This window comes from Corticium candelabrum, chromosome 2, assembly GCF_963422355.1.
Source record: "Corticium candelabrum chromosome 2, ooCorCand1.1, whole genome shotgun sequence".
In the NCBI taxonomy this organism is placed as follows: Eukaryota; Metazoa; Porifera; class Homoscleromorpha; order Homosclerophorida; family Plakinidae; genus Corticium; species Corticium candelabrum.
Genome location: NC_085086.1, coordinates 3,306,838 through 3,324,844, shown reverse-complemented (window position 1 = coordinate 3,324,844; position 18,007 = coordinate 3,306,838). Strand labels below are relative to the sequence as shown.

General features: G+C 43.9%; 1 protein-coding gene across 1 annotated transcript; it reads left to right on the top strand.

Annotated features, from left to right (window-relative positions):
* The first annotated feature begins 743 nt into the window (after positions 1-743).
* On the top strand, positions 744-18,007 carry LOC134198222 (serine/threonine-protein kinase MRCK alpha-like). The gene is made up of 21 exons (XM_062667579.1): positions 744-1,049; positions 1,547-1,704; positions 1,763-1,872; positions 3,078-3,397; positions 3,904-4,009; positions 4,079-4,150; positions 4,214-4,278; positions 6,239-6,384; positions 8,538-8,619; positions 8,682-8,901; positions 9,598-9,660; positions 9,733-9,813; positions 12,616-12,942; positions 13,530-13,640; positions 13,702-13,782; positions 13,846-13,943; positions 16,053-16,143; positions 16,206-16,290; positions 16,350-16,391; positions 16,456-16,531; positions 17,122-18,007. The coding sequence occupies exons 1-21, from the start codon at positions 1,005-1,007 to the stop codon at positions 17,695-17,697; spliced, it is 2,955 nt and encodes a 984-aa protein (XP_062523563.1). The 5' UTR covers positions 744-1,004; the 3' UTR covers positions 17,698-18,007.

Sequence of the window (18,007 nt, the reverse complement as noted above, 5' to 3'; positions counted from 1 at the left end):
ATGAAAGTTACATTAATGTTGATACCATGATATATGGCCCAGGCATAGATATCTAGATATATATGTCTACAGATAACAAAGAACACTACACATAGAACGCTACGCTCAAGATTTGCTACAACAGAATGACAGATTGCTGAGCAACCCATGCAACCATCGTTGAGCGCTGTCGTGCCACTCTTAGTCATGGAGGAAGTGTGACTTATTGCATCACTGTTTGTCCAAAGGTGTTTCTGATTCCCAGCAACCGAAAACAATAGTAACAATTACTTTTGACTGTCGTTTTCGAGTTGATCTACTTGAGAGAACGTTCACTCCCACGCTGCCTCATTGGTTGAGTACTTCATAACCCACAGGGTCTTTGCTTTCTCAAACAACGCCTTTCCGTCATCCACCAGAGATAACTTCCACAGTGCCTCAATGACAGAGTAGTAGAGACTACTGTATTAATGTTCTCAGGTTTTAAGAAGAAAGAACCCTTACCGTGCGCCGCCGACCAAAAACCATTGTCTGTATTGCGGAAATGTCCAGTTTTGACCTCAGATGCCAGCTTAGTCTGCACGTGCACATCAACATTGTTTTGTCAAAACGAAATGGCTTTCAACCCACCCACCCACATACGAAAGTTTTGTTTGGTAAAAACTGTTGGCAGGTAAGGACAGCCCCTTGTTTTTGCCTGTCTGTTTCTCATCACCATGTAACACAAACAGGCCATTACCATTTATGTACATGTGGCACCAGAAGTCAACAGGCACAGTTATTCAGGGAGGACAACAGATCAGCATGAGTCTATAGTGGTACTAGACTAGAGGTCTAATTTGGGGTCCACACCAATAGTACTCCATGGGAACAAAGTCTTTCCTGTTGATTTACAATATACCATGTAGTTGAGGAGAGTGGACATTAATGTTAAATGGTTTATTGTTTGTTATTTTCTGTTGTTGTGTATTAGGGTACACGACGAGAAGGATGCAAGAAACTACTTGCAGTCGTTGTCGAAGAAGATGGCTGAGGAACTGGATACTATCAAGTCAGCAGGAGCAGCAAGGGTGGGTATTTTTTGACTTTGTACTTGAAGAGATGGAGTCAGAGAGAATGAGTTGGGTGACAAGCAAGTTGATAAATAGTGTTGGTAGAGGAGAGCTGAGATGAACTGGTGGCTGGATTGATGGATGTAATGATGTAAAGACAGATGGTCAGACAGATGGCGGAAGATGGATCCACACACACACACACACACACACACACACACACACACACGCGCGCGCGCACACACACACATGCACACGCACACATACATGCGCGCGTGCACACACACACACACGCACACATACATGCGCGCGTGCACACACACACACACACACACACACACACACACACACACACACACACACACCTGCAGACATGTACTCATGCAGGTGGATGGGCAGGCACCGACAATCGAGTGATAGACACACAGAATAAGTTGGACAATCCACAAGACAGCAGCCAGAATTGAGACATCTTGATGCTTTGATTCATATCGCATGCGTTTTGTCTTGTCTAGCGATCGGCATCCGGGACGTGGCAAAACAGGAAAACGTACAAACAGAACAAGCAGGAGTTACTGTCCGTCCAGGCAGACTTACGGAATCAAGTGGAGGCCAAACAGAAGCTGGTGGACGAGAAAGATCAGCTAGAAGGAGCTTTGACTGCTTCAGAGACGTAAGTTATGGAGGTACATTTGATAACAAGCAGACAGTCTCAAATTTGATTATCGTAGGAAACTGCGAGAGAGTGAGATGTTGAATCGTGACATCATTGAGCAAATGAATCGACTGCGGATGGATAGAGATTTGTTACAGAAGGAGTTGGAGATGATAAGATCGAAGAGTGAGTTTTTTGTGTGTCAATAATGGTGTGTTGTGTGTAGTTTGAGATGCATCTCTCTAATACAATGAATTGCAGTTAAGTGTAGTGAAAGAGTTGTAGCTTATTGTATGTAAGACATTGTACTGGCATGTGTTTATATTATAATGTCTCCAATGTATTGAGAGCTGCTTCTTTCTCTAATGCAGTAAACTCATACAGTTTGTCTGTCTGCCTGCTCACCTGCTTGCCTGTTGGTCTGTCTGTCTGTCTGTCTGTCTGTCTGTCTGTTTGTCTGTCTGTCTGTTTGTTTATCTGTCTGTCTGTCTATCTGTTTGTCTGTCTGCCTATCTGTCTGTTGGTCTGCCTGCCTTCCTTCCTTCCTTCCTGCCTGCCTGCCTGCCTGCCTGCCTGCCTGCCTGCCTGTCTAGTTGCCTGTCTGTTTGCCTGTCTGAATTTCTGGCTGGCTGGCTGTGTCTGTCTGTTGTGTCTGTCCTTCTGTCTGCCTGCCTGCCTGCCCACTGGGTGTCCCCAAGATTTTTGTAAGGCACACCGGAAATTGCTATAGCCAAGCCCACCCTTCATTTTTGGCTGTGTTCATTCCAATTTTTGTGGTGGCCACCCCACTAAAGTTTTGCTTCCGGGTTTCCTTACCCCTGAGATGCCACAAACTGTTGTCATGGAATGCTCAGGCACAACAGGAACAAAGTGGTTTATTTCTAAATAAAGTTTCTGTCTTAGTTCACTGTGCTTGACCACATGATAGCTATATTAAGCCTTATAGCCTCTGGAAATTTCCAGACCTCAAGAAGCTGAGAACCTACTAGTAGTATGGGAAAGGCCAGATATCTACAGAACTCGTTTGTTACAGTCAGACATTGACCTAAATTGGGGCGGGGCTGACAGTGCCTGTTGTGTTGGTGTTTGAGTACATATATTACAATTAAGTTCATACCATATGGCAGTCAAGTATCTGTCTGTCTGTCTGTTTGTTTGTCTGTCTGTTTGTCTGTCTGTCTGTCTGCCTGTGTCTGTCTGTCCGTTAGTCTGTCTGTCTGTGTCTGTGTGTCCGTTAGTCTGTCTGTCTGTTTGTATATATGTCTGTCTGTCTGTCTGTCTGTATATATGTCTCTCTGTCTGTCTCTCATTTATTCTGTCTGCCTGTAAACACAATATCTCTTGAATGGCTAACATATCAAAATAAAATGTTTTGTGTCTACTTTGTCTAGGTCAAGACAACGTCAGCAGTCGAGAATCTACAATGTCATTTAGAACATTCTTGAACAGCACCGATCCTTCAGGCGAACGAGTAAGACCAATAGCGACTAGCAGTCCAACATCATCAGAACCAGCTACTCCAACACGTTTGCCATTGAATGAATCAGCAGTCGTGTCTGCAGTGGCAACAGCTGCAGCCGTTGTGAATGCCGCTCTGTATGCTGGAGAGATTAAGGAAGAGGAAGAATCCGAGTCGACTTCGGCACCAGAGTCACCGGCTATCACACTACTGAGACCGAAGAAAGTGGTTCCATCGCCAAAGATGCCACGAGTGAGTTCACATCCTATTCAGAGATGCATGACGGCAGTACGATAGATGATATATTGACACACAGGGTTTTGTCTGGGATTATTTCATTAAGGGTCGAAGTCTGTTTAGGGGACATGTGACTTTGAATCGAACAATACCCAAAGTCATGTCTCTGCACAGTTTTTCACTCCAGGGGGTGTTAGATTTGTCAGTTGTAACTGGAAGGGGGATGCATTACTTACGTTTGATTTGCTACAGTTTACTACTCTCTACTGTACTGTCTATACGCTCTACTGTAGATTTTCTGCATCTAATTACCCATGTCCTACATTTGAATGCAAGTTGGTTGGAGTAGGGTTATCATAACTCTACACGAGTTAGCCTAGCTTGAGTTAACCCTGTGTGTGAAAGCTCTCATTATGTGTTGAGAGATTTGTCTTTTTAATCATCTAATGTATTGAACTTGATGTTTGCTCTGCTTAAACATGTTAGGTAGTTTACTCTGTAATCTGTCGTGTATGTTTCAGGGCAAACCGCATCATTTTCAAGTGAAAACGTTTCTTAAGCCGACGAAATGTCATCACTGTACGTCGATTATGATTGGACTTGTCAGACAAGGCATGTGTTGTGAAGGTACGTAAAGTTGAATTGAGTCAGAGTCTGAATTGTCGATGCTACATATGTTGTCCGTTATCGTTCCAGTGTGTCATTATTCGTGTCATTTTCACTGTGCCGAAAAGGTGCCTTACCCTTGCCCTACATCTTCTGACAAAAGTAAACAGTACAGCACAGTTTTGTGTGACATAATGTGTGTGGTAATTGTGTCTGATTTTGTAGGCATGAGATTGTCTGGTATCGATCCCAAGAAAGGCATCGGAACGGCATGTGAGGGATGGGTGAAGGTAAGATCTATTGCGGACCGTCAGGTCATCTCAATTGAGTGTGTACAAAGAGTTGCCACTGTTACATGAGCTAGTCGTAATGTGGCTGGAAAAGATGATAATCATCTGAATTGTAATGGGAGTGATCTCATCAACTGGTCCAATCAATAGCATGGGCGAAGAATTCAAAACACGTGCTTGACCCATTGAAACTGTCTATCTGCTGTCTGTGTTTGTGTGTACATTCGGTGTGTCTGTTTGTTTATCGTTTGTCTGTTGTCTGTCTGTTTGCTGTCTGCTTGTTGACTGTCTGTATGTATGTATGTATGTATGTATGTCTATCTGTCTGTATTTCTCTCTGTGTCTGTCTGTCTGTCTGTATTTCTGTCTGTCTGTTGTCTCTGTTGTCTGTGTGTCTGTCTTTCTGTTGTCTGTCTGTCTGTCTGTCTGTCTGTCTGTAGGTGCTGGTTTGCCTTTCAGCCGGCTGCTTAAGACGTGTGACTGTGGAGCTGAGCTGGATCGCAAGGGCTACCACGTTTTGACATGTAAATATGGAGGCAGACCTGTGTGAACGCATAACTCCATAGTGTGTGCATGGAGTGATTGCCTAAGTGATTTACTCATTCCCCACCAAGTAGAACCGAGACAGCGATTTGTAGACAACGAAAACTGGCCTGACATCACGCTGTATGACACTGACACTGGGATCACTACGGACTGTGATGTTTCGATAGCTCACCCTTGGAGCAAAGACATCATTAAAGGTGCAGCCAGAGAAGACGATCATGCAGCAGCTAAATGAGAAGCAGGAAAGTCAAAAAATACTCAGAGGAATTGCTAGCGGATGGATCTAAGCCTATAGTTGTTCACTCGTCTTTGAACACTTTGGCAGATGGGGCTTAAAGGTGCCTGCTCACGATTTACCAGGCACGCGCAGGCACACCCACGCAAACTTGAAAGCGTGCCACGATTTCAAGTTGTGTCGTAATGAAGCAGAACAAGGTAACGAACATCCTAGAGTGCACCACGTTCTATGGTAGCGGTGTTTCTTCTACCGAAATTCAACATCTGCAAGTCAGATGTATGCGTTGGTACACTGCTAAGCTAGTCTACAACTTCATACATGGTATATGTCTGTCCGGATGCCGTCGCGCTAGTGCGCACTCTGTGCTCCACCCATTTTTGGGTCACATGAAACAAGGAAATGATCGAGAAACTGCTTTGTCGTACAACAGCATGTTATCTCAAAACTGGTAAATGGATAAGTGTGTGCATAAAGGCACAATTTGCGTGGGTGTGTTTGCGTGTGGTGAATCGTGAGAGGGCACCTTTAAAGGCGGAAGAGCTGTTGAATGGGCTGGGGAAGAAGGCGAGAAAAATTTTGATGGAAGAAGGGTTGCAGCAGAGTTTAAAACCTTCTGGCGAAAGAGAATTTCTATTACCCTTCAAAATTGCAACAGAAGAGTAATTTTGTGGAAGCTGTTAAGGCTTTCTCAGGGTTTGAAAAACCTAACAAATGTTGGTTGCCAAAGCAATTCTTATTATGCCACGCCCTCAATAAATGGAGCCACGCCTATTGGTGATGCTCAGAAGTTATTAGTCAAACATTCTCGTTAATAGGCTTATTATAGCTACTTACTTTTTTGTTACACTCATCCTAGTTCAATAGTTTGATGCGGCAATGTAACCACATGCTGTCTGTCTGTGTGTTTAGTTGTGTGTTTTGTGTGTCCATTGCCCTTCAGGACACATTAGACCTGACCAATTTGAATCTACTTTAGCCGTCTGCTTTGTAACATTTCAATGATGTTCTACTAAGCTAGGGTGTTGTTGTAGTAGAGCGTGTACTACTTGAGCATGTTGTTCAATTTGAAAAAATGGCTAGAGAGTGAAGTGAATTCTAGAGTGTGAAGGCATTTTTAAAGCTTTCTCTACATTTTTGCTACGACTATTTCTTATTGATTTCTTGCTGCATTTTTAGGTGCCCAAGCCGGGTGGCGTCAAGAAGGGATGGTTGAGACACTATGCAATTGTGTGCGACTTCAAACTTTTTCTGTACGAACCGACGACTCCGCAGGAAAAGGAAAAGGCCGTCTCGGTCAGCATCGTCACCACAGTCGACATGAGGTAAGCCTTAACAACTAAACTAACCGAGAGTTTCGAAGCCATTTTTTGCATTCAATGAGAAAATTTATGGCTCGTCGTAGTTGCAAAAGTTTGTTGTCTCATCTGGGTACTTCAATTTGTTGCTTTCCAGACAGATTTGCTGTTAACTTGTGTAGTATGTGTTAAGGCCGGTTTACAATATCTACGTTGGCACCAATGGAACGTAACGAAGTTAGCAAACGTAACAAACGTCATTGTGAACCGGGTTATCATTCGTCATATTACGTTGCATTAGATTACGTAGTGTACTGTTCAACGGTACCGAATACAACGTTTCACAATAGACATTGCACAAGGAATCACATTCATGGTTATTACGGTAGTGCACACCGATTAGTAAAATATGGAGGAGAAGCTACTTGAAGCTGTCAATTGCTACCCTTGCTTGTGGCTAGTGACTTCTCATGCATACAAGACATTGTTGCTAAAAGCAATGCTTGCAAAGAGGTGTTTGCTATCATGACATCACTTGTCTACGCTGGCCAACGCTAAATTGCGAACATCACCCATGGAACGTTCATTACGTTTGTTATGTTTCATTCTGTTACATTGGTGCCAACGTAGGTATTGTGAACTGGGCTTTAGTCTCACTTAGTCACGCCCTTTTATGAAAGGAAGGGTTTGGTGATCACCGTATACCAGTGTGGATCAGTGCACGTACATTTCTGAGGCTTCTTTACTCTCGTGTTAACAACAAGAATTGCTCTCAACATAACTCTAGACAAAATTGCTGGGAAAGAGACAGGCACTGATATCTCGATAGTTTCTTTGGAAGAAGCGATTTGCATTGCAGTTCAGCGTTTGGTGTTTTCTAACCTGAAGCCTGAGCAAAGTTGTCGGAGACTTCAGAGCTGAAATGTTGCTTTCTGTTTCTCTGGTTACTGATCTAACAGACAGACCCTAATTATGACTAAAGCCCGGTTCACAGTATGACACTGGCACGAGCATCGTGCGAGCGTCCTGGACGCTGACGATGAGTGAGCATCAGCGTTACACTGTGAACATGTCAGCGTCCGTGATGCTCGCACAACGCTAGGCGAGCGTCCACGACGCTGGAATAGAGAAAAGTTCTTATCGGGTGTTCTAGCTGGAAGTGACCCTGCGTCCAATGTCATCACGTGCTCATTTTCAACCAATTGATAGTCAGTCAGAGCAACTGGACATATCCGGGATATTCTATTCATTTACTGGCATCGATCATTGATTCGTTGATGGAATTTTTCATTGAGTGTGTGTGTGGTTTCCCTGCATTTGGCAAGTTTAGTCAAAGGACTACAAGAACCTAAGGATGAAAGAAAATGCCGAGACTACGGCACAGCAGCAACAAAAGCAAAACGTCGGCGTTCATATCTGTCGCAAGTGTATATTGTACGCTCGTAGTTACTCTGCAGTGCCAGACCACTGTCGCAGTGTGTTCTTTGTGCGATGGTCGCTTGTCAAACACAATACTGTGAATGGTACAGCGCCAGCGTTGTTATTGACGCTCATGTGAGTGTCCTTTTCAGCGTCATGGTTTCAGCGTCCAGGACGCTCGCAGAACGCTGTGCCAACGTCGTGCTGTGGACCGGGTTTAAGAGTTAAACAGTTGACAATAAGCTAACAGGGTTTCTAATGGCATCAAGTGAGTCACCACTCTGTTTTTAGTCTGTCTGTCCTATTGTTCGTTCCTCTGTTTGTCTGTCTGTCTATTCGTCCGTACATCTATTTCTTTGGTCAATGGCTCCTCATACGTCAAAGCGTAGTTAATGTCGCTTTGTAATTACAAGACATTCCCCAGCATATGGCAATTTTTAGATTGTTTAGCTTCATTATCAATCAGACCACACATTTCACTCATCCATGCTGGTAAACTGGTGGTCACCAGACCATTCCCTTTCATTGAAGGTCATGGCTAGCAAGACTAATTATGTGTATGGTATGTTGTGAATACGCAGGAAGTGGCTATTTTATTTACTGAATTCTTAACATTTTTTGTTTGGTGGATTTTTAACGTTAGTGACTTAGTTGAATCACTTTTCACTTTTCTTGAAGCTAGTTGCCTGTAGCTTTGCTTACGTCCAATTTTTGTTGGGACTGGTTTTTGTTGAGTTATGCTAACACAGTGTCGACTATAGAGACGAGTTGTTTGAGGTTGGTGGCGTGCAGAAGTCCGACGTCATCCACGCGCCTTTGAAATTGCTTCCCAACATTTTCAAGGTCAGTTGTATTAGCTTGAATGCAAGTTGTGTTGATGTAGCTGAGAGTGTTTGCTGTTCTAGGTTGTTGCGTCTGCGTACAATACAAATGGACCTCAGGCTCAGCTGCTTGTGTTGACTGAGAGTCCGAACGAGCAGCGACGGTGGGTGAACGTGTTGAGAGAGCTGAAGAAGGCACTGTCACAGACCGAGCAGCCGGCGAGAACGATCTATACTGCGAAAGAGGTGTATGACACTTCACAGTTGGAGTTTATAAGAGAGACGACTTGTGCAGCTGTTGTTGGTGAGAACGGACGTACAGACAGTCGTGCACACACACAGTCACACACACATACACACGCACACACACACACACACACACACACACGCACACTGTGACACACACACACACACACACACACACACACACACACACACACACACACACACACACACACACACACACATACACACACACACCTGTTCTGTCCTGTCCTGTGTAATTGCTGTTGTGAAAGGTTAGGCTATTCCCATACAGGGAAAGGGAAGAAAACTGCTGTCCAGAGCCCTTAGATCCATGAACTCCTGTTGCCTCTCGGTGCAGAGGAAACTGAGAGGCATGCAAGACCACTGTATTTTTGTGCAGGGAAGGTTGAGTTTAGGTGACGCCATCAAGCTGATGTCTTGGAGATTAGCTTAAATTGGTCCTCTCCTGCGATGTTCTGTGTGTGCCGTACTCCTCATCATCTCATTGTATATTTTTTGGGCGTCTGGGTCTTTTGAGTGCACACACACACACACACACACACACACACACACACACACACACACACACACACACACACACACACACACAACTCTCTGTTTGTGTCTTCTTCTTGTCTGATGCTGTTGGTGTAACTGCAACTTGTTTGAGCACAAGGTCTTTACAGTCTTTTTGTTTTTGTCTGATTTTAAACGCATTTGATTCCAACTGTTTTACAACTTATTGAATTTTTAGATTCTGATAGAATTGTTGTGGGAACAGAGGAGGGTCTCTATGGTGTCGAACTGACAGATGATGGTATACAACTCACGATCATTTTCTTAATTAGTATTTTGATTATAACTTTGTGTTGTTTGCATTTTTCTGTAGCGGTTCTTCTAGTTGAAAAGGAAAAGCGCGTTTACCAGTTAGAAGTCATTCCGGATGAACAACTCGTTGCTGTCTTATCGGGTGAGATTTGTGTATAAGTGATGCTGTTGTACTAGAGATATGATGGGGGATTGAAGCTAGCCATGCATTGCCCTGCTCCAAATACAGTAAAACCCGTTTACCCTACTGCTTCTAATGTATTTGAGACTAAGTCTTTGGAGGCTCTGAAAGAAATTTTGAATTTTTTTAAATTATAATTTCTTGAGGTCTTGATGTGTGATAGTAGTCACTTTTTCAAGTTAATTATTTTTTAGTCCAGGCACAAGATGTAGTGATCCTTTAACGATGCTCAGCACAATACTGCGGCAAGAGTTTTCTGCCAGTTGACTCTCTACAGAAGCAGCATATCGCACAGGAAGTTTTACTGGCTTTTCTGTTTAAAGAAGTTGTAGTTGAGAAGAAAAGTCACTCACTTCTTTGCCAAGTTGAGCTGCAGATTTCCTTCCATCTAGTGTCCATTTTAATGGAACACTTTGTCGTTTAGCGCTACGCCCACGCAAACTTGATTGCAAAGCTACGCAGTCAAGATAGAAGGTTGGTCTGAACTACAGGCAAAGCTGGATATGGGAGTGCTAGATATAGCAGGAAATAGCGTGAAACAGAGTGCATATGATGGTCATGTGAGAAGCATTCCGTCAATGTGTGCTAAGCAAGGAGCCTTGCTACCATCAAAATGCTAGAAGACACTTGCAAGCTGTTGAGAAAATGTGCTCATGGGTTATGAAACTGGCGTGGATGCATATGCAAGGCTGGAGGAACCAACTGCACTGCATTTGTGCACTTGCACTTATCACGTGGCCTGATTATTGCTTACCACGTGATCATCATATGCGCTCTGTTTTCATGCTGATATGTAGTGCTCGCATGTTCCTTGTTTATTGTAAGACGTAACGTATTTGGTGCCTTTGACCTAAGGAAAGATGATGAGTTGGTTTGCACGACATCCGAACTCTGCTTCAACAATGAGATTACAAAATCGCTCTCGTATGTTTCCCTTATTTGTAACTGTGACTACCCTCTGATATCCAACTCTGCCTGTAGTTCAGCCCAACCTTCCAACTTGATTGCGTATAGTATGCAATCAAGTTTGCGGGGGCGTAGCACTAAATGACGGATTGTACCTTTAACAATGTTTTGTGCACATGCACAAAAGACATACAGCAATTTTATGTTGAAAAATATTTTTATTATCTTATAATATTTTAGTGTAAAATTTTAAAAAAAGAATATAACCCGAAAAACATTGAAAGCAGTAATACGATGATGACCATGCACACTTATGTAAAGTGTGGTCACATTAGACATGTGGTTGTAATACAAAAGGTTGACCTTCTTGATGTTTCACAAAGACTTGCCTTCTCAGTGCATGACACCTTCTTAGAATGACACCTTCAGGAGCACATGTTTATACAGATAACAACATACATGTGTATCTCTATGAGTTGATGCATATTTATGAGTTTGTGGTCATGTTCACTACCAGAGATGGCACTCTTCTGGAAGAACGTGAAGCTGGTCTCGAGCTTCCAGATACCAAGTATCTCGTATAAAGGCTGACTTACTTTGATTGTAGTCAAGGTGTAGAAAAGTTCCATCCAGTCAACTTAGAGGTTGCTTGGATTGGTGCCAATTGTGATGGTGCCAATTGTGGCATAAAGCTTCGAACTTGTGGCACCAGGCCTGTTGTGGGAGTTTGATAAACAGCTAATGCTGCATAGAGCACTTTGCAATCATTGAGTTAAGGCATTGTATATAGAAGTTTGCTCAACTTACCCGATTTTTCGAGTTGTGGACTTGGTGAATTGGTTGATAATACTATTATTATTAATCAAGAGTCACCAGAGATCACTTGTGGGCCGAAAAAGTAAGTAGTTCGAAAGCTTGCTTTTGCATGAGGAAGTGGCATACGCTTGTCGTTTTACTCGGAATCGCCGTGTTGGCAGACGCAGAATGTGCATACCCACATGCGGCTAGTTTAACATTGCCCATTCGGGTGTATTGATATGCAAGCAGTCTGCATGTCACTCTTGTTGCGAGAGCTTGTGTCACAACATATCGATTATTATATAGAGCATGAAATAATGGTCGGCCTCCGCCAGTGGCAGACAAAACAACGCCTTTGGCCAACCAAATGAGAAGATTGCACGGCCATTTGACATGATCATGATGCATTTTTATTTATCCGTGGAAAAAACCCGTCATCATGAGGGTGATCTTCCCGCAACGTAAAAAATGCTGACACTTTCTACATGCACATTCTACGTAACTCTGTCACTCCTTACAGTAAAAAATATACCCTAACAGTAAAAAATAAACACTCAACATAATTCTGATCATGTGGTGATTAGAGTACCAGGACATGTACAGAGAGGAACACCTACTGTGTGTTCCCCATTGACCTTTTATACAGGAAGTGCTAATGAAGTTGTGATTGCAACAGATGTGCTATTTACTGTTCCAGTAGGTCGTTATCATTCTTGTGTTGTGTAAGTACCCTAGCGGATCTCTTTACAGAGCATGGCAACTCAACTGAAGGCATTATAATGGAATAAGAATATTATAGTCTTTAGATAAATGATTTCCTAATTAATCATTCCTGTCTCGAAAATGGTGGTTGCAACGGGGGGGGCACTTAAAAATGGCAGCTATGGCTCTGAGTGGTCGATCAATTTGAAATCCTTATTTCAGGGTCTGTCGATATATCATGGCAACACTGTACATGTTTTATTAGTGATTTCATGCGACTGTCACCGAGCAACTGATGATAATAGTGCAGCACAAATTTCATTTCTCTATCGATGTCTTACAGACTGTTTTTTGTAGGTCGACAGAAACACGTGCGACTTTACCCTTTGCCTGCTTTGGACGGCCAGCAACTGGAGGGAGTCGTCAAAGTCCAAGAGTCGAAAGGAGCGCAAGTGTTTGCTTGGGGTCCAATCCGAGTCGGTGCACTGAATTGTCTCTGTGTGGCGGTGAAGAAGAAAGTGTACGTTTACGAGCTGAACAAGACAAGGTTGAAACACAGAAAGATCAAGGAGATGGTGACGCAGAGGGAGACACAATGGATGGGCGTATTCAATGGGAAACTCTGTGTTGGGTATGCGTCCGGCTTCGTTCTTTACTCAGTTCAAGGAGAAGGACAAGCCACGAGTAAGTCAATGAGTCTTGGATGCATTGGCTTGTTGTGCTTGTTGTCAGTATTGGAAGGGAGGGCATGGTTGATTAATAAATAAAGATTATATGAGTGAAAGCTGGTATTCTAAGTTGTTGTTGGCATTTACACATTTTACTGACTATTTTTAATAGTTGTCAGTGGACGAAGGAATGTATAGAGAAAGGAGCTAGGGCTAGTAGCCTTGCATGGCCAGACCTTTGGGGTACGCGTGGCGGATAAGACCTGTGTTATCCGCCCTGTGTATGTCAAAGGTCTGGCCACACGAGGCTATATGGTGCAAAGCTATGACATTGAGTTGTATTGGTAACTGTCTGTATTTCATTCAAAGAATTGTGTTTTTGTGGGTAGTACAAGTTCATTGAACGAATAATTGGATATGCTGATGAGTTAATAGGCTTGACCGTATGGTCACGGTTTTACTAATTTGGCTGCTGAACACTACTATTATAGAAAATTGCCATTGCAATGGTAGTGTGTGCATGAATGATCAAGTGGATAAATTAAATGACCGAATCAATTATTTGTCTAATTAATTAATTATTTTTGTGTTTAATTTCTCTAGGTCTCATTCATAAAGACGACCTTTCACTTGGATTTGTGACGCTTAACCCTCTTGATGCGATGTGCTGCATCGAGTTGGACCAGAAGAAAGAATATCTTCTCTGTTTCAACAGTAACACAAACAGAGCACCTATTACTCTCACCAACTAATCGGGTTTTGTATTGTTACACAGTGCTTGGCGTCTACGTCGATGCTCAAGGTCGCAGAGCAAGAAGACAAGAACTCATGTGGCCGTCGTTGCCTCTTTCGATATGTAAACAAGATGTTGTGCTTATGGCGTATACACAATGTAATCTGTAATGATATTGTTTTCTAGCTTATTCGGCTCCTTACGTTATTGTGTGCAGTCAGAACACGGTGGACATCTTCGACGTTGTGACAGCAGAATGGCTTCAAACTCTTCCTCAAAAGAGGGTAATTATGCATGCGCATTGAGCATTTCTACTATAGCAGTAAGGGAAGAAGTAGGATGGTACCTCGGTGTCACCAGGAATGCATCCTGGTACCCAATGGAAATGACACGCCCATGTGGACACACCTGCACGAGACTGGTTGGAGGCTACCAACCTGCCTACTTACCTACTTACATAGTACATACACACGTACCTACATACATACATTTACATGCATACATACATACTCATCAGTCATGTATGTATGTATGTATCATCATGGTACTGTACGTTCATGATGTTTTGTGTTCATGGAATCACAATGCATCAGTCACAGTAGTGATGTCACCATCTGCTTGAGTGTCTTCAAGCCTTGGTGCCAAATCTTTGCTTGCTTGGTGCCCAAGACCAGTCTCTGGTGCCAGTTGGCTACCCCTGTGATTTTTTGTGTAGAAAATGTTAGAAAATTAGGCTGCTGCTGTATTTTGTGTTGTATTGGCAAGCATTGAGCATTCATACAGTGATACTATAGCAGTAATGGAGGAAGTAGGATGGTGATTAAGGAACAAACAAGCTTATTTCATAGTCACGGTAATTAGGTCAAGCCAAAATTATCATCCCTTGCAACACCAAAATTCCGGGCCCCAACAGGGTTTATTCTGTATGTAATTCAGGGCCATGTTTCATAAAAGCTTTTAGAAAATAGGTTGCTTTGCACCTTTGTTAAGACACAAGGTTTTATTGCCAAATGACTGATTTGTCCAAGTACTGCGTTTCTCCCTATTGTGAGGAAAGTGTCCACTGAAAATTTATTGTGAGCAGTGCTGACAGTCCATTGTTAGAGATCACACCACCGGACTTACAGTATACCAGGCACGGGTCCAGGCATGGTGCACCTGGTGCACGTGCACTCCAAAACGGTGGGTGTGCCTTGAGACTTTTTTATTGGAATTCTCTATAGAAGAGTCTAGAGAATATTAAAGACGTGGATATATAGGATTTCCCAACCACTGCAGCTCTTCAGGGACGTGTTGGAACACAGTGATGGGTAGCTCAAATATGCAACTGAAGGGTTGATAAAGCTGCACTGTAGGTGACTGTGTGCTGTCCTAACCCATCGTGGTACACAAAGGAACCACGGATAATTTGGTGTTAATATCAATTTTCTTTTATTGATATTAATCATGTACTCCATCTTGGGGCTCTGGTATACAGCGTTTTGGCAACAGAAATGTGGACCACAAACACAATCGTGGGTTGATTTTGGTGTAGAAAATGTTAGAAAATTAGCCTTCTGCTGTATTATTTTGTTGTTGGTAGACTCAACTTCGGAGAGTTTCAGGTCGTTGTGCGTTCGTCATTTACTTCTTTTGAAGTTAAGTTGGGCTGAGGATAGAGCTGGTCTGCTATTCTAGTAAGCATGAGAACGGCTGGTTTAGATTTGCTTTCTGATGTAACTGTCGAGATGACTGTCTCATTCCTTCAATGGATTCTGTAATATCGTTACACATTGTGTTCTTGGAAGACATCAACTGAGTTAGGATAGCTGCCTATAGCATACTTGTCAGTTGTTTATTCTTGCTCAAAGCAGTACCTCTATCATGGAACTGTCGGGCAAGAAAATGAGTGCCCCATACACTACGCGGTTATGGTATTGCCGTCATTCATTGCAGGCCACAAGGTGAATAGCATACAACATAAAAATAACAGAGCTGTAGGAATGGCATCTAGGTTGGGTGGGGGCAACCTCAATGCGCAACCACATACCCCCATTGTCTAACCTCAATTGAGCTAGTGTCACACATGCACATTGCACCAACGTCATTAGGTATACTAAACTAATTAGGCAACTGAAATCTAGCAGGCACATACTATGCTGACAATCAATGCACATGTAAATTTCTAACTGTGAAGTGCAACTACGTTTGTGTTATATGTAGTGACCATAGGCTGCTGATTGGGGGCATGGCTCCTGTGGCTGCTGATAGGGGGCAGGGCTCCCATGGTTACTACGCCTATGAATTATAAGAATAAAATCCGTCCGCCCTTTCCTAAATTTTTTAGATAAAAGGCAGGACTATAAAGTAGGTATAAGAGAGATAATTGACCGTACATTGTACTGTGTTTGCAGACGCATGCGCTGTGTCGTGACGGGTCGCTTGTTCTGTGGCACGGCTCCGACTCTCCCAAACTTCTCTTCCTGAAAGGCGCCCATCTGGACGGTAATAGTCAACACGCATGCGTATATGTTTCGCAACGAGAGTCAGAGCGTTTTCTATCGCAGACTCCGACGCCGAGCTTTGCGTTCCGGACGGAAATTGTCGAGGTCGGCGACCGCACTTTATTGACAAGCGAGCAAGCAAACGACGGTACGTTTTCTTGTATTTGTGGAATGGTTTGTCTTCAAGACTTGCTTTTGTATTTATAGGTTTTCTTCGCGACATCTTGTTGTTGGAGGGAGCGGAGCACGGTGAGTGTATTTGACGTTGTATCCTTGCGTGCCTCTGTGCAGTGTTGTGTGTCTTGTTTCTTAGAACGGCGATATCGAATCCGAGTAATTTCAGTCATATTCAACACGTTGGCCCGGATGCAGTTACGGCTAATCTCGTGGTAAGAGCCCGTATATGTAGCTGATACCGTCAGATAACCCCGTGGAATGCGACGTTTTCTTTATCTCGAGAAGATGCATGGATTGCGTAGGTCATCATCTATTGCACGAATCGTCTTTCGCATCTGAATTAGTTGAATTAGGTGCAAGAAACGCACCTTGCGCGCGAACGTGTTGCCGTGCCGCAGTCTCTGTTCACAAATAACATTATTGCAAGTGTGTCCGCTCCCGAGCCATGGTAATTACATTACCCGGATAAACTTAATCACGTGATTTGGTGCTAGATTATGATTTGGCCGCGTTCAAATTAAGCGTGCAGTTTAGATAGAAGACTGGGCTATCCTCAGCGGCATGTCGCTTGCATTTGAATCTTGCCTCTTTTGCGGCGCGGCATCTGTTCGCAATGTTAGCGGTTCCGTTCATTTCTCATGAACGGCGAGCCGCTTGTTCCCGCTCAGCTGAACGGCACATATTGCGAACCAGGCTGTAGCAGTGCTGTACCGCAAGTGAACACGATGCCTGCACTAACGTTACTGCACGTGCTGCGCCAATTGATTTAACTTACTGTAGTCACACCGATGTTGTTGTTTAGAGTCGACAGAGCGACGAAGAGCTCAACAAGCTGGTAGGAAAGCCGTCTCGGGCGGCGAGTGCCATTCCTTCGTCCGTCGCCTCCAAGACTCGACCAGCAAAGCGAGCCGTGAGCGCATCCGCCCTGAAATCGTCGTCGCCCGCTCCGTCGTCTAGCACTCTCACGTCGCTCTCGAACGGTCCGAACGACAGCGTCGCCATACCGCGCCATCTCTCCGACCAGCAATCGCTGCACAACGAGAACATCCTGCAGGTCGACCCGACGACGGGCGGCATGTCGATGCGTCGGTCGTCAATCGGCAGCGCCGGCTCGTCGTTTCCGCACTCAATCCGTGAGAACTCGCCGTCGAACGTGTCGCAGTCGAGCGACATCTTGCCGACCGACGAGCCGCCGCCCGCCTACGCGCCGCCGCCGATCGACGATTTCGAAGCCGGTCGGCAGTCGCGTGACGGCAGCGTCGGGCAAGACGCGCTGTCGGTCGGTGATACCGAGGGCTCTCCGCCGCCTGCCTATACGTTTCCTCCGACGGACGATTGGGGACTAGACGAGGTGGACACGTTCAAGACAGAGTGTTGATGTGAGATATTGCGATGTGAGATATTGCGAGGTCTAGACGGTGACGGTGCGTGTGATTAAATGCGTGACACATTCAAGTGTGCATGAATCTATATGATTTATTTGCGGGGGGTGTGTATAACGGGGTGTAGTACTGTAGTGTAGTTTGTGTGGGTTGGGTTGAATTTTCGTGCGGACACAAGCTAGTGCAGTTTTTACCATTTCATTCTGCGCGTTGCATGCGTGGAGAACTATTGAGTTACAGATGATGAATTCGCTATGGTGTAATATTAAAGATACGGATTAATATGTTATCTATATACGGGTCTTA